The sequence below is a fragment of the Oryctolagus cuniculus genome, chromosome 6 (genome assembly GCF_964237555.1).
Source record: "Oryctolagus cuniculus chromosome 6, mOryCun1.1, whole genome shotgun sequence".
In the NCBI taxonomy this organism is placed as follows: domain Eukaryota; kingdom Metazoa; phylum Chordata; class Mammalia; order Lagomorpha; family Leporidae; genus Oryctolagus; species Oryctolagus cuniculus.
Window position 1 is genome coordinate 93,826,918 of NC_091437.1, and position 21,304 is coordinate 93,848,221.

Below are 21,304 nucleotides of genomic sequence, written 5' to 3' on the forward strand. Positions count from 1 at the left end.
ATCCAGATCTTCCATCTGCTGGTTCACTCCCCCAAATAATTGCAACTGAAGCCAGGTGCTAAGAACTCTATCTGGGTCTCCCACATGGGCAGCAAGAACCCCAGCACCTGCCGCCTCCCAGGCACATTAGTGGGAAGCTGGATTGGAAGCATAGAGAGGCTGGAACTTGAACTAGGCACTCCAGTGCAGGACAGAGGCATCCCAAGCAGTGGTTTAACCTGCTGCACAACAAGTGCCCATATGCTTCCCTTCTTTGAGGGACATCAGGCATAGTGCGCTAGGACCCACGCTGATGATCTCATTTTAATTCAATTACCTCTGTCCAGAACCTGTTTCCAAATAAGGCCGCATCTGGTGCACTGGAGGTTAAACATCAGTATACATTTTTTTTTGTGTGGTAGGAAGGTATAATTCCTTCCTTCCAAATTCTGTTAACATTTTTGTACCAAACCCTAAAATGATGTGAAGTTCTTTAATTGAAAGTGCTTTTGCTCCTTTAAATAATGGATCACGGGGCCGGCGCCATGGCTCACTTGGTTAATCCTCCGCCTGCAGTGCTGGTGTCCCATATGGGCGCTGGTTCTAGTCCCGGTTGCCCCCTTTCCAGTCCAGCTCTCTGCTGTGGCCCGGGAAGGCAGTGGAGGATGGCCCAAGTGCTTGGGCCCTGCACCCGCATGGGAGACCAGGAGAAGCACCTGGCTCCTGGCTTCAGATCAGCGCAGCGCCAGACGTAGCGGCCATTTGGGGGGTGAACCAGCAGAAGGAAGACCTTTCTCTTTCTCTCTTTCTCTCTCTCTCACTGTCTGTGACTCTACCTGTCAAAATAAATAAATAAATAAATGGATCACCTGAAACTTCAGTGAGGAACATCATAACCAGCCACAGTTTTGGCATCTCCCATTACGTTCACAGGTGTTGAAGGCAAGAACTATTGTAGTTAATATTGTTTATTATACAGTGTTTTACAATGAAATGATATTGTACTGTGTTTAAATTATTCTCACCAGAGATGTTTAATACAAATAACTAACATTAAAAATATGTGAGGGGGGCTGGCTTTGTGGTATTGCCCCTTAAGCCATTACCAGCAACACTGGCATCCCATATGAGCACCAGTTCACGTTCTGGCTGCTCCACTTTTGATCCAGCTTCCTGATAATGTACTAAGGAAAGCAGAGGAACATGACCCAAGTCCTTGGACCCCGACCCATGTGGAAGACAGAAGCAGCTCCTGGCTCCTGACTTCTGTCTGGCCCAGCCCTGGCTATTGCAGCCATCTGGGGAGTGAACCAGTGGATGGAAGGTCTCTCCCTCTCCCTCTTTCCCTCTCTTTAACTCTGCCTTTTAAATAAATAAAATAAATTTTCAAATATATATATATTTCAAATATATATACATATACATACATATATGTATATGGTATGTGTGTGCAAGTTTCACCTAGTAGTTCAGCTACTGGTTAAGATGCCTGTGTCCCACATTGAGTTTGGTACTTGGTTCCAGCTCCTGAATCCAGCTCCCAGCCAATGCAGATCCTGGGAGGCAGTGGTGGTGGCTGAATCGACTGCATACCTGCCACCCACATGGGAGACTGGGGTCCAGTTCATGACTCTCAGCTTCAGTTGCAGACATTTGGGGAATGAACCAGCAGGTGTAGGCTCTTTCTCTGTCTCTGTTTTGCCTGTCTCTCTGCCTCTCAAATCTAGACACATGGAAGAACAGGATGATTTCACCTAGTTCCCATAGTACCTCCATGGCAGTGTCTGATAGTAACTCTATTTTCCACATAAGGAAGCTGAAACCCACAGAAGTTACATGATCTATCCAAGCAAGTAGGTGATCTGGCTTCACAGTTCCACACTTAACTATTCTACTATCCTAATTTCTGTGGTTTTGAAAAAAAATTGACAAATGCACGAGATAATTATTCCTATAGATTTAACAATGTATTATGCAGATTAACTATCTTTACCATTTCATTTTCTTTTAACTTCTAAGGAGACCAACGTGTTCTTTAATAGGAATCTGTGGGTTTTTCTCCACTGGGAAATTACTTGTCTAAAAATACTTTCTTACCTAAGTTCTAGTTATCAGATAATTAAAATTTCCCTCAAAGACTCTTTCAGCTAAGATAGAAGTTTAAAATGTAAATTTAAAGTGAAGTAAGTCCTTCCTACTTACTATGAGGAGGAAGAATATTTTATCTCTTGCACTGTTTCTGAAATCTGTATTACATCCGTATTCACACACAAACCCTTTAAACATTCTTTCCTTGAACATTCATAATTCCCAGCACTTACTTGTGCTGAGCTCTGAGGTGGAGACAGACAAGAGACTTTTCTTGGGAAGTTCAGCATATACTCAGTAAGCCACCAGAAAGGGTTGAAAAAAGAGAGAACTCTTGAAACATGAGTTGGTAGCTATGAGCAAATTATCTAACTACAGATGTGTACCCTCAAAGACATTACATTAAGAGTACTTTGAAATTTGGTTTGACTCCTATTTTTTTAACTAAAAACATAAAAAATTCATTTAGGGTTAGATTATATGACAGAAAGAAATTTGAAATATGATTAAATTGAAAATATTTTCTTTAAAAGGATAAATTCAGTTGAACAAGTTTGTCTTTCTCATAAGGAATCATAAGGAATCACAGGGAAACTCAGACATCTGCACTCTTAAATAACATATAGCACATTCTTTTCAGCGACTGCAACAGCAACAGGAACTCCATCGCCTCCTTTACCAGCATTTGTAGCAGCCAGTGCAGTTCATATTTTCACAGCGATGAGATGGACTCAGGTGCGTTTGATGAAGGCATGAGTTCTTTTTGATGTTAATCCTATTGGAGATAACTTTAAGGATTGGTTTCCTTGATCCATATACACTTTTACCTTTTTAAGTCATACTCGGTGGCTACACATAATTTATTTCTGTTTTGTGTGCTTAATAAAATTGATTCCCCAATCCTATTGTAAAGAGTGAATTTAAAAAAGCAAACTGCTTTTCATCTTGATATATGATTTACGAAGGGTTATAGGTACAGAGGAAACGAGGATTACTAAAAGCATTGGGTATTGTTGATTAGAGTGGAGAGGTGAGGAGCTTGAAACTGATAAATTTATAATACAGCAGGTGCACCTGAACAAGGTTGCTTCAAAAATTTCATGGAAAAATAAGCTAAAAGATAAATTTGTTTTGATGCCAAAGAACTTTGAAATATGTACCTAATATTTTATAATATGCATTTTCCATGGACTTTTTGAAGCCCCAATGTATGTGGAAAACAGCTAGAGGGGCAATGAGAAAAACACTAATTGGTGTAAATTGTTTATAAATACCTTGATTTTTGTGTGTTAAGAACAAAGCGTTTTCTTGCAATTAGGAGAAATATTAACATGTGTATTTTCATCAGTGCACTCCAAAAGCATTAGACAAACACACCATTGGAAAGAATCATTCTCATGGAATACCACAGTGTGCCTTGTTTTTTTTTTTTTTTTTTTTTTTTTTTTTTTGACAGGCAGAGTGGACAGTGAGAGAGAGAGACAGAGAGAAAGGTCTTCCTTTGACATTGGTTCACCCTCCAATGGCCGCCGCGGCCGGCGCACTGCGGCCGGCGCACCGCGCTGATCCGATGGCAGGAGCCAGGAGCCAGGTGCTTTTCCAGGTCTCCCATGGGGTGCAGGGCCCAAGCACCCGGGCCATCCTCCACTGCACTCCCTGGCCACAGCAGAGAGCTGGCCTGGAAGAGGGGCAACCAGGACAGAATCCGGCGCCCCAACCGGGACTAGAACCCGGTGTGCCGGCGCCGCTAGGCGGAGGATTAGCCTAGTGAGCCGCGGCGCCGGCCACACAGTGTGCCTTGTCTTTCACTTGTGTCCTCCGGAATCAACCTGATTTCCTAGGAGCTCTTAACTCTTTGGAATTCTTTTCCTGAACATGAGAACTAATGTATGGAATAAGAACTCTTTATTTTTATTTAACATTAGAATATGCTGGGATATTTTAATGGATGATGAATTATTTTTGTTGTTGATGGGTTTCTTTTTTTCTTCTACATCTAGGTGATGAACTTCCCCTCAGTGTTCGCATTTCTCATGATAAACAGGACAAGATTCACAGTTGTCTTGAGCATCTTTTTAGCCAGGTATGATCGGGGCAAATGTGGCTCTTTTTTCCTCAGATTAAACTGTCAGGAATACCTTTGTAGGCATAGTAAGAAGAGCTTAGAGTTAGAATAAGGCCTAAATCTGTCCCTCTTCCTCTTTGAATTTAAAAGATGAATAAATATTCTTGTGCCAACTACCCAAAAATTGTTGTACAAATCAAGTATTTTATAATCTGTAGAAAATAAGAAAAATTTATATACCTAAGACATAACTCTTGCTATCTGTGGGAGTTTTGTGGCTTTTCAGAATAGTTTATGATATTTCTTACTCAGCACTAATCCTAAATTCAAAAGGTACAAGATTGTCTTGGTGCTCATGTTGGTGGTTTGCATAAAAAAAAAAACAAACAACAACAACAACAAAAAAAAAAACAACAAAAAAAAAACAACCCTAGGCAAATTGTGTACTTTGGCAGCTTTTTTTTTTTTTTTTTTTATTTTTGACAGGCAGAGTGGACAGTGAGAGAGAGAGACAGAGAGAAAGGTCTTCCTTTTGCCGTTGGTTCACCCTCCAATGGCCGCCGCTGCAGCCGGCGCACCGCGCTGATCCGATGGCAGGAGCCAGGATCCAGGTGCTTTTCCTGGTCTCCCATGGGGTGCAGGGCCCAAGCACCTGGGCCATCCTCCACTGCACTCCCTGGCCATAGCAGAGAGCTGGCCTGGAAGACGGGCAACCGGGACAGAATCCGGCGCCCCAACCGGGACTAGAACCCGGTGTGCCAGCGCCGCAAGGTGGAGGATTAGCCTATTGAGCCACGGCGCCGGCTACTTTGGCAGCTTTTAAGACTTGGACAAGGATTTCAGTAGCTCTTAGGATTTTTAAATAATTTTCCTGAATTTTACTTTCTTCTGTGACATGAATTCATATTTTGCATGAATACGTGTGAAAAGAAGAAATGTCACTGCAGTGTTGTGAGGTGGGCAGGCAAGTTTGTCACACTATTTTATTTAAACAGATTTCACAAGCATAATGGAATTTCAAAAGTAATCGTTTCTTTAAGAAAAAATATTTTACAAGATTTGCTCTTGGGTGTATATTAGGTACAATTAGAGATGAGTAACTCTTAGAAAACTCTGCTCTTGGTAGGTGGATTCGATCACTAATCTTCTAAAAGGGCAAGCTGTTGTGAGGGCTTTTGAACAAACCAAGTATCTCACACCAGGACGAGGACTGCAAGGTAAGATTGGGAGATAAAAGGTATCAGACCATGCAGTGGTCATATGAGAAGGGAAATTTCATATATCATTGAATGCTGCATCTGTTTTGATAAGATTGGAATATGTTAAGTAATTTAGGACATTTTAGGTTTCTTTGAAAGTTTAAAATGTTTAAACCCTATAGAATCAAGACCAAATAAAAATGTGTTCATCAACAATATGTATTAAGAATTAAGTAACTTTGCTGAAACCAAGCATAGTTCCCCCTTGATTATTCTTGTATCCTATCCAGCAGTGGGGGAAGGGACTTGGGGATTGTGAATTGACATACAGAATGACCAAACAGGACAGGATATAGAGCTGCCACTTTCCAACATCCTGTTTATGATATAAAAAGTAGAGCTTTCAGCTAAATGTGCTTCTTTGTTTAAACATTTATAAGAAAATAACATCAAGATGTGGCATTTGAGATTTAGCAAAGCTTGTGATGTAGCAAAAGAAATTACTTTCATGATAATATACCAGGTTGACAGTGATAAGATTCTGAAGTCTTAACTGGGAAATGGTTGAGACTTAAGAGAAATTTTCTATATTTATTTAGAATTTCAACAGGAAATGGAACCAAAGCTGAGTTGTCCAAAAAGGTTACGGCTTCACATCAAGCAAGATCCTTGGAATCTTCCCAGCAGCGTCCAGTCACTTGCTCAGAACATCAGAAAATTTGTTGAAGGTCAGCATGAAAAGCAGATGGCATTGCTTGATTTTAGCAATAATCACTTAATTACAGCTAGTCAGTCAGTGATGCTTGATTACTTTTGCAATGTTCCATGTTGTGAAGAAAATGAAAGGATGGAAAATGGTGAGGGAGGAGGAGGGAAAGAAGTAATGATTACAAAATCTTGATAGACTATATCATAAGAATATTATCCATGAATAATCATGGTTCATGGAGGCAAATACAACATGGATTGATTTTAACTCATTATAATACCAAAGAGTATTTAGAATGTTTTAAAAGATAGCATGAAACTGTGGAAAGTCTAAAAAATAAATTGTGAATCTGTATGAGAATCAAAATAATTACATAGGTTGCTTTTAAGTGGCTTTTAAATTTCTTTTCCAGAAGTGTTTCTCTAAGTTGATTGTTATTAATTACCATGACATTACTTACATGGCATTCTGTGATTGATACAAAATGTGGGGAAAACTTCAAAGAAGTTCAGTGTGTGTTGTTTAGGGTCAGAGTTATTAAGTAGAAAATACTGAGAATTCCTAAATGATGACGGTGAAAAAAGTGAAATAAGAAATTTGTTTAATTTAAATATTATCTGATTGAACAATTTTCTTTCCAGTAATTAGTGCAGTGGTTGGCCTTGTCTAGATGATATTGGAGTTGGCTCCCTAAAATATGATACAGGAATATGGACCCCTTAGAGTTCCCCCAAAGTCCCATCTGGGGTGCCATATGAAATTGGAATTTGGGGTGCCATGTGATATCACTGTATGCTTATTAATAATCCCAATATTAATAAGCCCATGTGGGTTCTTGCCTAATATTCAGAGAAGAATTTGGAATATTGGTGTAGATAAACAAGGCAGCATGGTACATTTTTAAGCTTTCATTCAGTGAGAGAAATGCATAGGGGAGTAAGGGCCCTATCTATAAGAGAGAGGTAACTCTGGGTTCATACTAAGTACCAGGAACCAGCCACGTGGAGGAGCATCTAGACCAGGAAGCATGGGGCGGGTGGCCTGAAGGCTGTGAGCCCTGGAGACGCAGGGCCACAGCCAACCCCGTACTGGCAAAAGGCTAAGGAAAAGAGAGCGAGAGAGCAGGCACACTGTGTCCCAGGCTTTTAATCCACTTGCAAGGGGGAGTGGTTAATTAACCTGATTGGCTGGTGGGTGCACAGGTGTGGCCAGGTCAGGGCATGAAGTCACATGGGGGCGTGGTGAAGGCGTGGTCTTCCAGCTCACAAACCTAATCAATTTTATTCTGTATGCCCGCCTACAACATAGAGACATTTTTAGTTGTCACAATTGTGGATGTATTCATGGCATCTGCTGGGTATACCCCAGGGCTACTCCTAAACATTGTACAAAGTATAAGAATCTCTCACAACAAAGAATTATTTGGCCCAAAATGTCAGTTGTGCTAATGTTGAGAAACATGTACGACAAATATGATGCCTGTGTTTACATTTTTATTCCTCAGCCATTTGTAGGTCAGTTAGGTGTGGCAATAATACTCAACCAAAGTATAACATTCTGTTGTTACCGTTTTTAGGCTAAGTTAGAGAGAGTAGTCTACCTTGCTAACAAAGACAGCTCTATTTATCAATGGACTCCGAACCAGTCACTTAACACTTAGGCTTCAGCTTCCTGATTTATTGAACGACAGAGATGGTTTAAATGTACGGTGATAACTAAGTCTTCACCATAGAAATATATTCAAACATAATACAGAGGAAGTTTGTATAGATAGGGATGCTTCCCCAGATCAATCACAGCAACTCTATTGTGTAATGAAATCTCCTGTTTTGATAGCTGTGTTTGTTTGCTGTATTTTTATTTTATGGCTTAATATAATGGCTGCCTGTGACACTATGTAACATAACATTTCATGTAAAATCTGAGTTTAAATTTTTTTTTTATTTTTTTGACAGGCAGAGTGGACAGTGAGAGAGAGAGACAGAGAGAAAGGTCTTCCTTTGCCGTTGGTTCACCCTCCAATGGCCGCCGCGGCCGGCGAGCTGCAGCCGGCGCACCGCGCTGATCCGATGGCAGGAGCCAGGAGCCAGGTGCTTTTTCCTGGTCTCCCATGGGGTGCAGGGCCCAAGCACCTGGGCCATCCTCCACTGCACTCCCTGGCCACAGCAGAGAGCTGGCCTGGAAGAAGGGCAACCGGGACAGAATCCGGCGCCCCAACCGGGACTAGAACCTGGTGTGCCGGCGCCGCTAGGCGGAGGATTAGCCTAGTGAGCCGCGGCGCCAGCCAAATCTGAGTTTAAAGCCCCAAAGTAATTAATAACAAAAATGATAAAGACAGTTTTAAAAGACAGTTTTGTGAATTTAAGAATATACTTTAGTAACAGGCATATTTTTACTTAATAAATGCCAGCATCCCAACACTTCAAGAAGTTAAAATTCTGCAATTATTCTCATCATTTTTGAGTCTTTCTTTATGTAATGCACCTATTATTAGAGTAAGTGCCATATTGATTAGGATTAGAGAAATCCTTAAAACATTTTTTTTGTTTTCTTGCTTTGAAGGCCTTTAAGATATAAGCTATCAAAAACTCAATTTTTTGAAGTTATTCATTTTATGAATTTTGTATTTTCAAGTCCTACTTTTATACATTTTGTATCCCATTCCACACAGGGTCAATCACAGATGATTGATAAATGTGAATTAATTTATTACTCATTGCTTTGTGTCCAATAAGCTATGTGCCTGTTTGCTTTCAATTAATTGGGAAATAGTTTATGTGCAATTGGTAAATTTAAAAACATCCAGAGTTTCTTCTAAATGCCAAAGATTATGCAAATAAAGAAACTAAGTTGCATCCTATTATAGACAATCACAATATAGTCAGAGAGAGAGAATTAACTGATAAGTAAAGTAAGAAATACCTAAAAGGTATTACATTTTACAAGTGAGATTGCAGGAACAAATAATTTCAGAGGCAGGGAAATTTATTGAATTACGAATTAGAAAACTGATCTGTTATGTACTAGCTTTGTGGCTTTTAGAAAAGTGCTAGCCTACTTTGAATCTCAACTAGTTCATTCATAAATGATAATAACTCTACCTTATCTATTTTATAGGCCCTGTGTAGGAAAGATAAATGAGAATACATATGAATAGTCTCTGAATGTTGTTTGAAGTGTTGTATAAAGACTGTTGTTACTGTGATCTTAATCTAACTAAGCTACTATAGAATTCTAAATGTGACTAGATAATATTTCATAAAAGTTTTGAAATTTAGACTCAGAGCAGTAAGGACATAGTATAAGAGTGGGAAATGAGCGAAGTGCTGGCAAAGAAATATAATATAAACAAATATTCAACAGTCTAGAATAGATCTTGTCATGTCACAAAGGGACTGACATTGGAATACAATTAGAAAGCTTCACTGAAAAGTGACTTCTAACTCAGATAGATGAGTTTATACATCTAGCAGGAAATCACAAGGCTTAGCCATGTGGTACTGAAATTATGAACATGATATTGTAAGAAGGTGCATCTGCTAATGGTGCATATGAATCATAAAGACAGGAATATTATTCAGAAAACCACTGCCATCACTGCGGCATGATGAAAAAGGGTAGCAAAAGCTGAAGAGATGTATAATAAGATGTGGAGACAACTTCAGAGAAGAGTAGGTTGCTGAAAAATGAGAAATTTTAAAGAGTAGTTTTTGTAGGGAGCAAAGAGTTTTGAAAATGTGTTCCCTAATAGACATTTGAAGTTGAAGTGATGATGGCCCACTCAAGTAGAAGTGTCTTCATTCAGATGAGAGTCTGAGACTACAGTTTAGCTGAGAGATTCGGCAGGGGACAGGCATTATCTCGGTGACACCACATAATCAGTCTTTCCCCCACTGAAATCACTATCTCCTTTTTCTTTCTACCCTCAGTTTAGTAGGCTGTGAGTGCACAAGGATCTAATTATACAATGTTAAGTGGTGCTGTAGCAATCTTTCCTAGCTAAAGAGCGTAGAAATATCTAAGTGTGTGTGATTTATTTGCTTTAAAGGCAGAGTTATAGAGAGGGAGAGACAGGGAGAGGGATCTCCCATCTGAGTGTTCACTCCCCAAGTGACCACAATAGCCAGGATTGTGCCTGGCTAAAGCCTGAAGCTTCATCCAGGTTTTCCATGAGGATGGCAGGGGCCCAAGCACTTGGACCATCTTTGGTGACTTTCCCAAGCACATTAGCAGGGAGCTGGATCGGAAATGGAGCAGCCAGAACACCAACTGGCACGCATATGAGATGCTGGCATTACAGGCATTGGCTTAACCCACTGTGCCACAAATGCCAATCCAAGAATTACATTTTTGATGTTCTAATTGATACATATTTGATGGGATATTTTAAAGAGACTAGTAATTTTCAGAAACAAGGTCATGTCGACTTCATAGATAAAACAAGAAACTCTGGCCAAGTGTCATGAGGTTACATTTCTAGCCAAGATCTAACTTTCTGTTAGGTGATTCCCTACATAAAGACAATTTGGGAGATAGAATGAAAAGTACTTTAAAGTTCAGCAGGATAAACTCTGGGTGAACTGCTGAGGTTACTGCTGAGTTACTCCCAAGGACCTCCACAAGATGAGAAACTGATCTCAAGGATACAAATCAGTCTTTAAAAGCTTAATAAAAGTTTAAGTAGTGCTTCTAGAACTGCTTCTGAACAGTTTATGATACAGACTATAATACTCTGGAGTTTAGAGAGCACCGCGCAGCTGAAAACAGCTAAGGATGACTTGCAAAGCTGGCAGGATTTACCTGCTGTTTCATCTACTCATATAATCCAGAGCTGGAAGACATTTGACATTCCAGGGTGTTGGGATAGAATTTACAATGGAAAATGGACAAGAGTAGCATTTCAAGTGAATGGGATTTTTATTACCTAATACGACAGGACTTCAAAAAGTTCATGGAAAATGGAATTTAAAAATAAGTCTATTTTGATGCAAAAATTTGACATCCATAGGTTTAAGGATTTACAATTTATTATTTTTATTTTTAATATTTGAAAGGCAAAGAGACCGAGATCTTTTATTGCCTGGTTCATTCCCTAAATGCCTACAACAGCAAGGACAGGGCCAGTTTGAAACCAGGAGCCCAGGACTCCCTCTGGGTCTCCCGTGTACTTGAGCCATTACCTCTGCCTCCAGGAAGCTGGATCAGGGGCAGAATAGCCAATGCTCAAACCCAGACACTCTGACATGATATGTAGGTGTCCCAAGTATTCACTGAACTGCTGTGTCAAGTGCCTGCCCCCTTCACAGTTTTTTTTCACATCAGCACTGTCTAAGAACTCTCCGAGGATCCACCATTAGCCTGGATTCAAAAATTTTGAACCAAAATAAATTTACTTTTAAGTTTAATTTTCATTTATTATGAACTTTTTGAAGTACTCTTCTCTAATATAATTTTGCTAATTTTTGCTGCACAATTAAGCTATAATGTTTGTGGCAGAAACATAGTAAGCAACTAACTGAAGTATCTTCTCTTTCTGCAGAGGTAAAGTGTAGGATACTACTGGCTCTTCTTGAATATTCAGGTAACATGTTCGCATTATTTTTATTATTTGATGTGGTTGGGGTCTAGGACCTTAGACATCCTTTTATCTTCAACTGTTTACAAACATAAGTGAAAATATAACACCTGCCTTCTCTAAATCCTTAGAAAGATAAATAAAAACAGAAAAACTCATACTCATCTTCAGTTGCAGGTAAAAACATGAAAACACATATAATATATTTAAACAAAGTATAATTACAAAAGGAAAGGGGGTAGGTTTTGATAAAAAGAACTGTTAATAGGTTTTTTTTGTTAATAAAAAGAACTGTGTTAATAGGTTTTTTGATTTTTGTTATGAACCAGGAAGTATGCAAATATTTAACAAATCTTACTTATATAAATCACTTCTATCATGTACTTGGTAGGAGTTCAAAAAATGTTGGCAATGAACATTTACATCAAAAGATAATTAAATATTTGATCAAACCCTAAATTATATGACAGACTGTTGGTTTCATAAAGGCAGACACAGTATTTATTTTGATCATCAACAAATCCCTAAAATAATGTATGGCACATAGGGTTCAATAAGTATGTGTTACAGGAATGAATGAAAAATTGAAAGAAGGGAAAATTATGAAATATTTCAGCAAAATTCTATTCAAAATACTTTCAGAAGGATATGCATCCTAAACATTGGGAAAACTCAAATATTGTTTAATAGGAGTGCAGAGTTTAATATTACTTAGCGACCTATCTCTGTAGGCATAGAGACATATAAATATGTTGACTGACTTATCTATTTCTATTATTTTATATCATTACACTAATACGATTTTAATAGAAATTTACACATAAAATATAAGCTGAAAAATCATCTGTTAAATCAGTTAGCTTTTGCTGTATTAAAATATACCATAAAAATCTTTGTAGCTTAAAATGACTTTATCCTTGCTTGTGTATCTCATGTCTTCTGGGCTGTTCCAGGGATCTGTGCTAGGTTTTGTTGATTTCAGTTGGGTTTCCTCTTCTATTTGCATTCAGGCAATGAGTTGGCTGGGCACAAATGATCTAGTGTGATGTTGTTCACGTACATGACAATTGTCTGGCACTCCTGAGATAACAAGGCTCACTGGGCATGTGTTTCTCCCCATCTACAGGGCTATACTTATTGCACATGTGGTACATTTGCAGGGTTCCAAGAACAGAAAGAGATTGTGTAAGCTTACCACCTTCTGTTGACCAAGACATACAATGGCTTGAAAAGTTAATGAAGGGAGAGCTGTTTAGCCTAGAGGTTAAGATGCCTGCATTCCACATCAGAGTACCTGGGTTCAATTCCTGGCTGTTGCTCTTGACTCCAGCTTCCTGCAAATGCAGATCCTGAGAGGCAACAGTAATGGCACAAGTAATTGGATTCCTGTCATCCATGTAGAAGACTTGGATTGAGTTCCCAGCTCTTGGCTTTAGCTCTTGGCAAGCACCAGCATTTGTGGGTATTTGAAGAGTGAGCCAGCAGATGGGAGTACTCTCTCTCCCTCTTTCTCTCTCTCTCCATCTCTCAAAAATTAATTAACAGGTTCACAGAAAATGCATATTCTGAAAAGAACTATACATAGGTTTCAAAATTTTTTCCTGTAAGATTAGTTTATCATTTAATTCCAATTTTCTACAAGGCTTTTGAAGTCCCCTCATTTAACTGACAAGCTAAGTTCCAAAGGGTAGAAACATGGACATTGCTTTGGATGAAAGGGGTCTCAAAATTCTATTGCAAGGTCATGGATAGAGAAAGGGGAAGAGTTTGTGGCCACTTTTACAATCTGCTACTCTTGGAATTTTGCTATTATAAATGGATGATTGAGCCAAGTTAAGTAACCAGGAGGGATTTTTTTGCTAGTTGGCTAGTTTTTATCTTAATTGAACAAGTTTTTGCCTTCTTTTTCAACCCACAATAATTAAAAAATGATCCTTTTTTAAAGATTTACTTATTTATTTGAAAGGCAGAGTTTACAAAGAAAGAGAGAGAGAGAGAGAGAGAGAGAGAGAAAGAGAAAGAGTTAGTTTCCATCCACTGGTTCAGTCCCTAAGTGGATGCAATGGCCAGAACTGGGCTGGTCAGAAGCCAGGAGCCAGGAGCCAGGAGTTTCTTCCGGGTTTCCCATGGGACTGCAGGGTCCCAAGCACTTGGGCCATCTTGCTGCTTTCCCAGGTGCATTAGCAAAGAGCTGTATCAAAAATGGAGAAGCCAGGTCTCAATCTGGCATCCGTGTAGGGTGCTGGTATCAAAGGCCCAGTAGGCCATAATGCTACCTCCTATGGTTCTCCTTGATCTTACTCTGTGTGCTCAATCTCTCTCTTCCCTATCATGTATACAATGGAATAAAATAGCCAAATTGCTCCATACTTTTGCCTGTGATACTATGTTCTTCACTTGAAAGGGCAGATTAGGTCTGCTCAATGCTCTTCTTAACCTTCTTTTATTCCTACTTTTTTCCTTCTCTTGTCTACTTTAGTCTCTTCATTTCTTTTGCTGTCTTTTCCCTGCAGTCTCTGTGTCTGAGAACCATGGCTGGGGTGACATACATGACTCTAGAGGTGATCTCGTTCTTTTTAGACTGGTTAGTTAATCATGGGACTTGAACATCAAAGAACTGAGTGAATAGAAGTGTTAATATTTTAACACATGTTTGTAGACAATAAGTAGCTAATTGAAATGAAACTGAACCCTTTCACAAAGACAAAAACATTTGAGTGTATTCCCGCTACATGAAAGGTATTACTCCACAAAAATCATAAGCAAGATGCTCATAAACCAGAACCCCCAGTGTTTTTCTTTCTTTCTTTCTTTTTTTTTTTTTTTGATAGAATCTGGAAGCAGCAGTTGTGATACTTTCAGTAGTTCTTTCTTATTGATAGAAATGAGCAATGAGAATAGCTTTGGTAAGGGACAGACACTTGTGAATCTTGAAAACTGGGTAATTAAAAGGAATAAGCCTGGTTTTTTGTTTGTTTTTGCTGAGAGTTAATAGATTTTTTTTTAAAATCATATTATTCTTTCTGTATTCAGCAATAAAACTGAGCACTTACCCAGTGCCAGATACTGTGTTAGAACCTGGAAACAAATTACAATCATGGTGCTAGCCAATTTTACTTTGTTAAGTGCTTTAAGTATTTGTAAATCACTTATTTATTTATTTTAATCTTTTATTTAAGGTCTATAAATTTCATGTATTTCATATATATGGATTTAGGAACATAGTGATGCTTCCCACCTTGCCCTCCCTACTCCCCATGCTTTCAACCTTCTTCCTTCTCCTTTCCCTATTCCTACTCTTACTTTTTGCAAAGATCTATTTTCAGTTTATACTCATAAGATTGAACCTATACTAAGTAAAGAGTTCAACAAATAGCATGAAAAAAAACCCACTATTCCTCAACAGTTGAGACCAGGGCTGTTAAAAATCATCACATCTCAAAGTGTCAAGTCATTTATATTTATCACAAATCTAGAAAGCAGGAGTGAACCTCATCTGGTATATAGAGTCAGATACCTAGGATCATAGTGTCTTGGATGGGTAGTTGAGAGCAGAATGTATGTCTGTACAACCTGTGAATGTAACACTTGATCCAACAACCCCTTGACCTTGATGTGGTGGTCACTCGGAAGACACACATCTAAGCAAACCCTCACAATGCTGTGTAAATAGTTCTCTAGTAGAGAGATGTTCCCAGAACTGTGGAGACAGAAACAAGTTTGCAATTCTTCATCCTAAAGAGAGGAAATTTCACAAGGAGAAGTAATATTTCAATAGCTTCATGAGTTTCAATATTTTATTAAGTTGACTCTTTAGGGGAGACTTAAAGTTTTCTAGTTGGGGAAGGGAGGACAGAGGATCCCAGAGAGAAGCATTCTACAGACAAAGGGTGGACTCTAAGGTCATTTAATAAGGGCGTTTCATGTTTGAGAAATGGAGCAGTACTGTCCACCCTTCTGGTCTGGCTGCTTTCAGACTGTTGTCCCATTACATTCTCACTACAGTCTTGCCAAGATTGTTGCTGGATTACAGAAGGCATGCATGGAAGTGGTGCATTGTAAATATTAGTTGAAGATAGATTATAAGGACCCCATTAGGCTCCCGACTATTCTTTTTCAATGTAACAACTTTGAAAATTTCTATAAGGTTAACAAATTTCATATAAACAGGTTTAGGAGCATAGTGATACTTCCTGCTCTACCCTGAGTTTTCCAACTTTGTTCTTCCCTGTAATTTTATAACTTAAAAAGTTCCTTGAAAAGCTCTTAATGTATGATGTACACTTTAAAGTCCATGTAAACAGGTTACATACTCTGTTGAAAACAGGAAATGTGTCAGTGGAATATTACCTCCTGACATAAAAAGCATCTATTAAGTGTCGTTCACTTAAAAATACATTGGTTTAGAATGTAAACCAGTTTGGTCTCAGGTTTCTTACATGTGTACCTCTTTCACTGTGTTGTGAGCATAGTCATGGGCAAAGTGCAACCATGGGCTTCTCCCTACCTCTAGTTTCCAGTGCAATGTTTAATTCCTGTGGGGCATTAAATGTTGAAACTTTGAATTAATGAGCAAACACAGCTTTCATGTGGCAGTTAGAGTTGCAGCTTGTTTGCATATTGAAAAGACTAGTGAATGTTAATTGTGAGTAGTTCTGATTCTATAGTGAGGTTGAATGAAAAAAATCTCAATGTGGCTTGAATTCACATACTGGGGCATTTCAAAAAGATTGTGGAAAATGGAATTAAAGGGTAAGTTTATTTTAATACCAGGAATTTTTGAAATTCATAATATACTTTTCTCTGACCCCCATTTTTCCTCAAGGACCCTTAATAGAATATATTTTCATGAAAGTTCAAGAAAAATATACATTACAAGGGAAGTATGCATAGATTTTAAAACATTTCTGCACCAAAAGAAAATTATCTTTTTATTCTATTTTCTACAAACTTTTAAATTACTTTCATAGTAGCAAAGAGTAGAATAAACATGTAAGTATTCTTTATACAATTGGAAAAATAAGAAATTTAAGAGCTTCTCAAAAGAAGTTTGCAGATAACTTTCCAGTTCCAGCAAAATATTAACTAACCTTCGTGATCCTACTAAAACCAGGAATTGAACCAGATTCTTCTTTACCTTGACTGTTGCCTCCCACTCTTGATTTTAGCAATTAGATTGAAATAAATTATTCTAGGTATAGGTAGGAGTATTTCTGTCAAAGCTAGTGATATATTTTTTAAAATTCACCTAAGTTTTTTGCTTCACTATAGGGCAACTGAGAAAAAGTAAGGAATATAAAAAGAAGGTATAAGGGAATTTTTACTTATTTAGTTTCTGACTTGAAACTTAGCACATAGGCTGCACCTTAGAGTTAACATACCGCCAAAATTATTGTTTTAAGTCAAACTAAATCCAGACATTTCAAGAAGCCAGAGAAAGAACTTATGCATTTTAATTCACTTAATTCATTTGTTATCTCCATTGTTTCATTATTTTCATTTATTCATTCAGTGAACATCATTTATTGAATGTTTACTCTGTGTTGGAAACAAAAATTGGTGCTTTGGTTAATTGTATACAATTAAATAGGTGCTTTGGTGAATTAAGAATTGGACAAAGTTCATTCTTAGTTTATACATTTATAATTATACATAAAATGCTCTTTTCTTTCTAGTAACACATGGTATTGAACTATTTAAAGGAAATGTCTACCATATGTTGTTGGTGAAATTAATAAGTCGAACCATAGGGAATTGCCATAGTCAACCATTTTGAACTGTCATTGTAGCAAGTTCATATCATAATTCAACCTAATAAATATTTCAATATGAAGTTAAATATTTTTAGTAAGTAATCCTTTTGCAAGATAAACTTTTGAAGAGGAGCTGTTACTGATCATGAAACTGAGTAACACACAGCAACTAGTGTTATGTATACCACATACCTTTGATGCTTATTTAAAACAGATGTTCAGTGTTCTTGGTAAATATCTTAAAAACTATTCCTCTGAGTCAATAAAACAAGACCTCACCATTGAATGAGGCAACATTTAGGTGCATGTCACACCCTGATGATAATGTTTATTCATTCAAGAAGGTCCTATAAGCCCTTGAAATATTCAGCAAACTTTGTGGGGAGATTAATTTTCCCATTTTTGTTCTTCGGGTGCAAGTGATTTTCAGACATGTAGACTGTGTGGTTTGGTGTTTATGTAGCTTACAAATATCCAGTCACCTGAAGAAGTGAACCCTGTGTGTTGGATTCTTCCCTTTTGACAAAATTCCAGGTCGAGAGTGGCAGTTCATAGGGTACACTCACTTTCAGGGTGGCTCAATCAAAAATCCCATGTTTTTTCTTCCTACTATCTTTTGAACTCTGTACTTAGTGGCAGGTTAATCATATGACTATAAAAGTACTGAAAGTATATGATTAAAAAATTAAAAGAATAAAATAGGAAAGAGGAGAGAGGGTGGGAGTGTGGGTGGGAGGGAGGGTAGAGTAGGAAGTATCACTATGCTCATAAATCTGTATATATGAAATACATAAAATTTACTCACCTTATACATAAAAATTTAAAAAAATCTGGTTAGTAACAAGATAGGAATCACAGTAAATACATAAAAATTATTCATGCCAAGATAAAATATATTACTTATGTCAAAGAAGTAGAAGTCATATTTCTATAAATTTGAACATATTTATAACTCATGAAATTAAATGATTCAGGAGATATGGATTTGCATATTACAAGCAATTAGACATCAAGCACTCTTTTCCTCATATATATTTGACATTAATGTTTGAGTAGGTCTAACAGGCAATTAAAAAAGACAATATCTCTGATATCATATTTTGTTGTCAGCACAAACTGAAAAATTGGACTTTGAGTTTCCTTTAGGAGAATGTCCTTGCAGCAAAAGGCAAGTTGTGCCCCATCAAGTAAAGAAAATGTAAATAAACAAAACCTTATTTTTTCACTCAGGTTTTATAAAAAAAATTAATGATTTCGGAAGAGAGTCACAATATCCATTAGGAAACATTGTGTTAATATCGCTAACATTTTTGGATGTTTAATGTCTTCTAAAAAGCAGATTTGCTAAAATGTGTGTGCTGTTCTGTTACAGAACTCAAACTCACGTTTTTCATTTGAGCGTAGTGATAAGATGAAATATCAGTGAGTGTAAATGCTTAATGAATTGCTTTTCTCCATCCATGACAGTTTTCAAAGCTGTCTTTGTGTTCTCTGAATCACAGACAGTGAGACACAGCTCCGGAGAGACATGGTTTTCTGCCAGAGTCTGGTGGCCACCGTCTGTGCCTTCTCTGAGCAGCTCATGGCAGCCTTAAACCAGATGTTTGACAACAGCAAGGAAAATGAGATGGAAACCTGGGAAGCCAGCAGAAGATGGCTGAACCAGATAGCAAATGCAGGTGTCCTCTTTCACTTCCAGTCACTTCTGTCACCAAACCTGGTAAGGAATCACTTGACTTCTACCGTCTGTCAGCTCTACTCCTTGTCACATGTTCCCAAATAGGAAGTAGTTATTCATATCTCCCTCACTGTCTCCTTCATCATTTGATCCACAGTCATCTAGGTTCTCTAAAAGAATGTTATTTTCTATGGTCGTTCAAGTTTTCGTAAGTACACAGGATGTGTTCCTTCTTTGCTGAATTTTATCTCTTTTCCCGGGCTGCTAAAAGCTGAGAAAGCCTCCATCTGTGACTAATTCTTATATCCCTAAGTACTGACCGAAAAAGGTCATCCAAAGAAAGGATGTCTTTCTACTGCTGTTGCTTATTTCCAGTTCAGAAGAAACAGCCTTCCACAAACCCGGAGCCCCCGTGGAGGGTGATACTCTGGAGCACGCTTGCTAGACGAGCTCAGACAACTCCTACGCCACACTGTCTGACAATCTGTTTAGAATTTGCATGCATTAAATAACTTTAGTTCTCTCCTTTGTATGCATGTTTATCCCATTAAATCTGAGAGCACTGTGCTAATTACTATGAAGTATTCCTTATTTATGCATCATGTTCCACAGTGGATATGGAGAAAACATGCTGAAATATTTGAAAAATATTGAAAACTATGGTGAGCCTAGAGTTTGTTCACACATACTTTTTGTGTACTTGTGATTTTTTTTAAAGATTTATTTATTTGAAAGAGTTACAGAGAGAGGTAGAGACAAAGAAAGAGGACTTCCATCTGCTGGTTCACTCCCTAAGTGTCCCAAATGGCCAGAGCTGGCCTGATCCAAAGCCAGGAACCAGGGGCTTTCCTCTGGGCCTCAAACACGGGTGCATACAGGGGCCCAAGGAGTTGGGCCATCCTCTGCTGCCTTCCCAGAAACTTCAGCAGGGAGCTGGATTGGAAGTGGAGCAGCCAGAACTCAGACCAGTGCCCATATAGGATGCTGACGCTGCAGGCCGGGGCTTTAACCTGCTGGGCCACAGCGCCGGCCCCCTGTCATTTTGTTTAAAGTTATATATTTCACATGTTCACTTTTATATATAAACTTCAACTGCTCGTGTTCATTAAATGTAATGCTGATTTTAGACATGAGAGCCTATCTCATCAGTGAAAGTACACACAGAGAATGTAGCTACCAGGGAATGTGGTTGAGCTTTTAATCAAATGTATATGATTTTACACATAAAATATGTTTTTCTTCAGTGATGGTGAGGGTAGAGAAGCAGGGGCTGTACTGCATGGCTATAAAAGGTTCTGGATTGATAAAGTAAGGGAGCCACTCTCCATGTACTTCAGAAAAACAAAAGTACATATTTATTTATTTATTTGTTTGAAAGATAGAGTTATAGTCAGAGAGAGGGAGAGACAGGAAGGTCTTCCATTCACTGGCTCACTGCCCAAATGCCCACAACAGCTGGAGCAGGACCAATCCAGAGCCAGGAGCCAGGAGCTTCTTCTGGGTCTCCCACAAAGATGCAGGGATCCAAGCACTTGGGCCATCTTCCACTGCTTTCCCAGGCCATAGCAGGGAGCTAGATTGAAAGAGGAGCAGCCGGGGCATGAACCAGCGCCCCCATGGGACGCCAACACCACAGACGAAGGCTTAGGCTACTATGCCACAGCACTGGCCCCAAAAGTACATTCTTAGAAGTTTCTGTGTACTCCCTGTTTGTGTTCAATTTATCTATCACTGACATAATCAAATAAAGAAGATTCAACTAGTGAAAATTTTGAAATAAGGCATTTTTGGAAAAGTGTTTAAAATAAAATCAGTGTTAATTAATCTTTACTTAACAGTTATAAATTATATATGATGGGAAACACTCCTAACACATGGGAGGCATTAGGTATTTGTTGATTGAGTGAATAGATAGGACTTCATTTCTATTCTATTCCCTTTATTTTAAAACTATCACTGTCTAATCAAGTGATGATAGTTTTACTTTGAACTTAATGTGATTTGAAATCTCAAGGAATGAAAAAATGTTTATAAATCTTAAGTCTGATAAGTAACATGTCCAGAATATGTAATGAAGCCTTAAAGGTCAATAGTTAAAGAGATTGGCATAACACAACAAGGTAAGCCACCACCTGTGATGCCAGCATCCAATATGGGCACCAGTTCAAGACCCAGCTGCTCCACTTCCGATCTATCTCCCTGCATATGTGCCTGGGAAAACAGTGGAGGATGGCCCAAGTATTTGGGCCCCTTTACCT

General features: G+C 38.3%; 1 protein-coding gene across 2 annotated transcripts in view; it reads left to right on the forward strand.

The window, feature by feature from the left end:
* PREX2 (phosphatidylinositol-3,4,5-trisphosphate dependent Rac exchange factor 2) overlaps positions 1-21,304 on the forward strand; it is a 326,634-nt gene that overhangs the window by 191,866 nt on the left and 113,464 nt on the right. For both annotated transcript variants that reach the window (XM_017341384.3, XM_002710460.5), the window contains exons 27-32: positions 2,708-2,802; positions 4,068-4,150; positions 5,259-5,349; positions 5,931-6,059; positions 11,580-11,621; positions 18,871-19,088. In XM_017341384.3, coding sequence (XP_017196873.2) covers positions 2,708-2,802; positions 4,068-4,150; positions 5,259-5,349; positions 5,931-6,059; positions 11,580-11,621; positions 18,871-19,088 — 658 coding nt within the window. The remainder of the gene's footprint in view (positions 1-2,707; positions 2,803-4,067; positions 4,151-5,258; positions 5,350-5,930; positions 6,060-11,579; positions 11,622-18,870; positions 19,089-21,304) is intronic.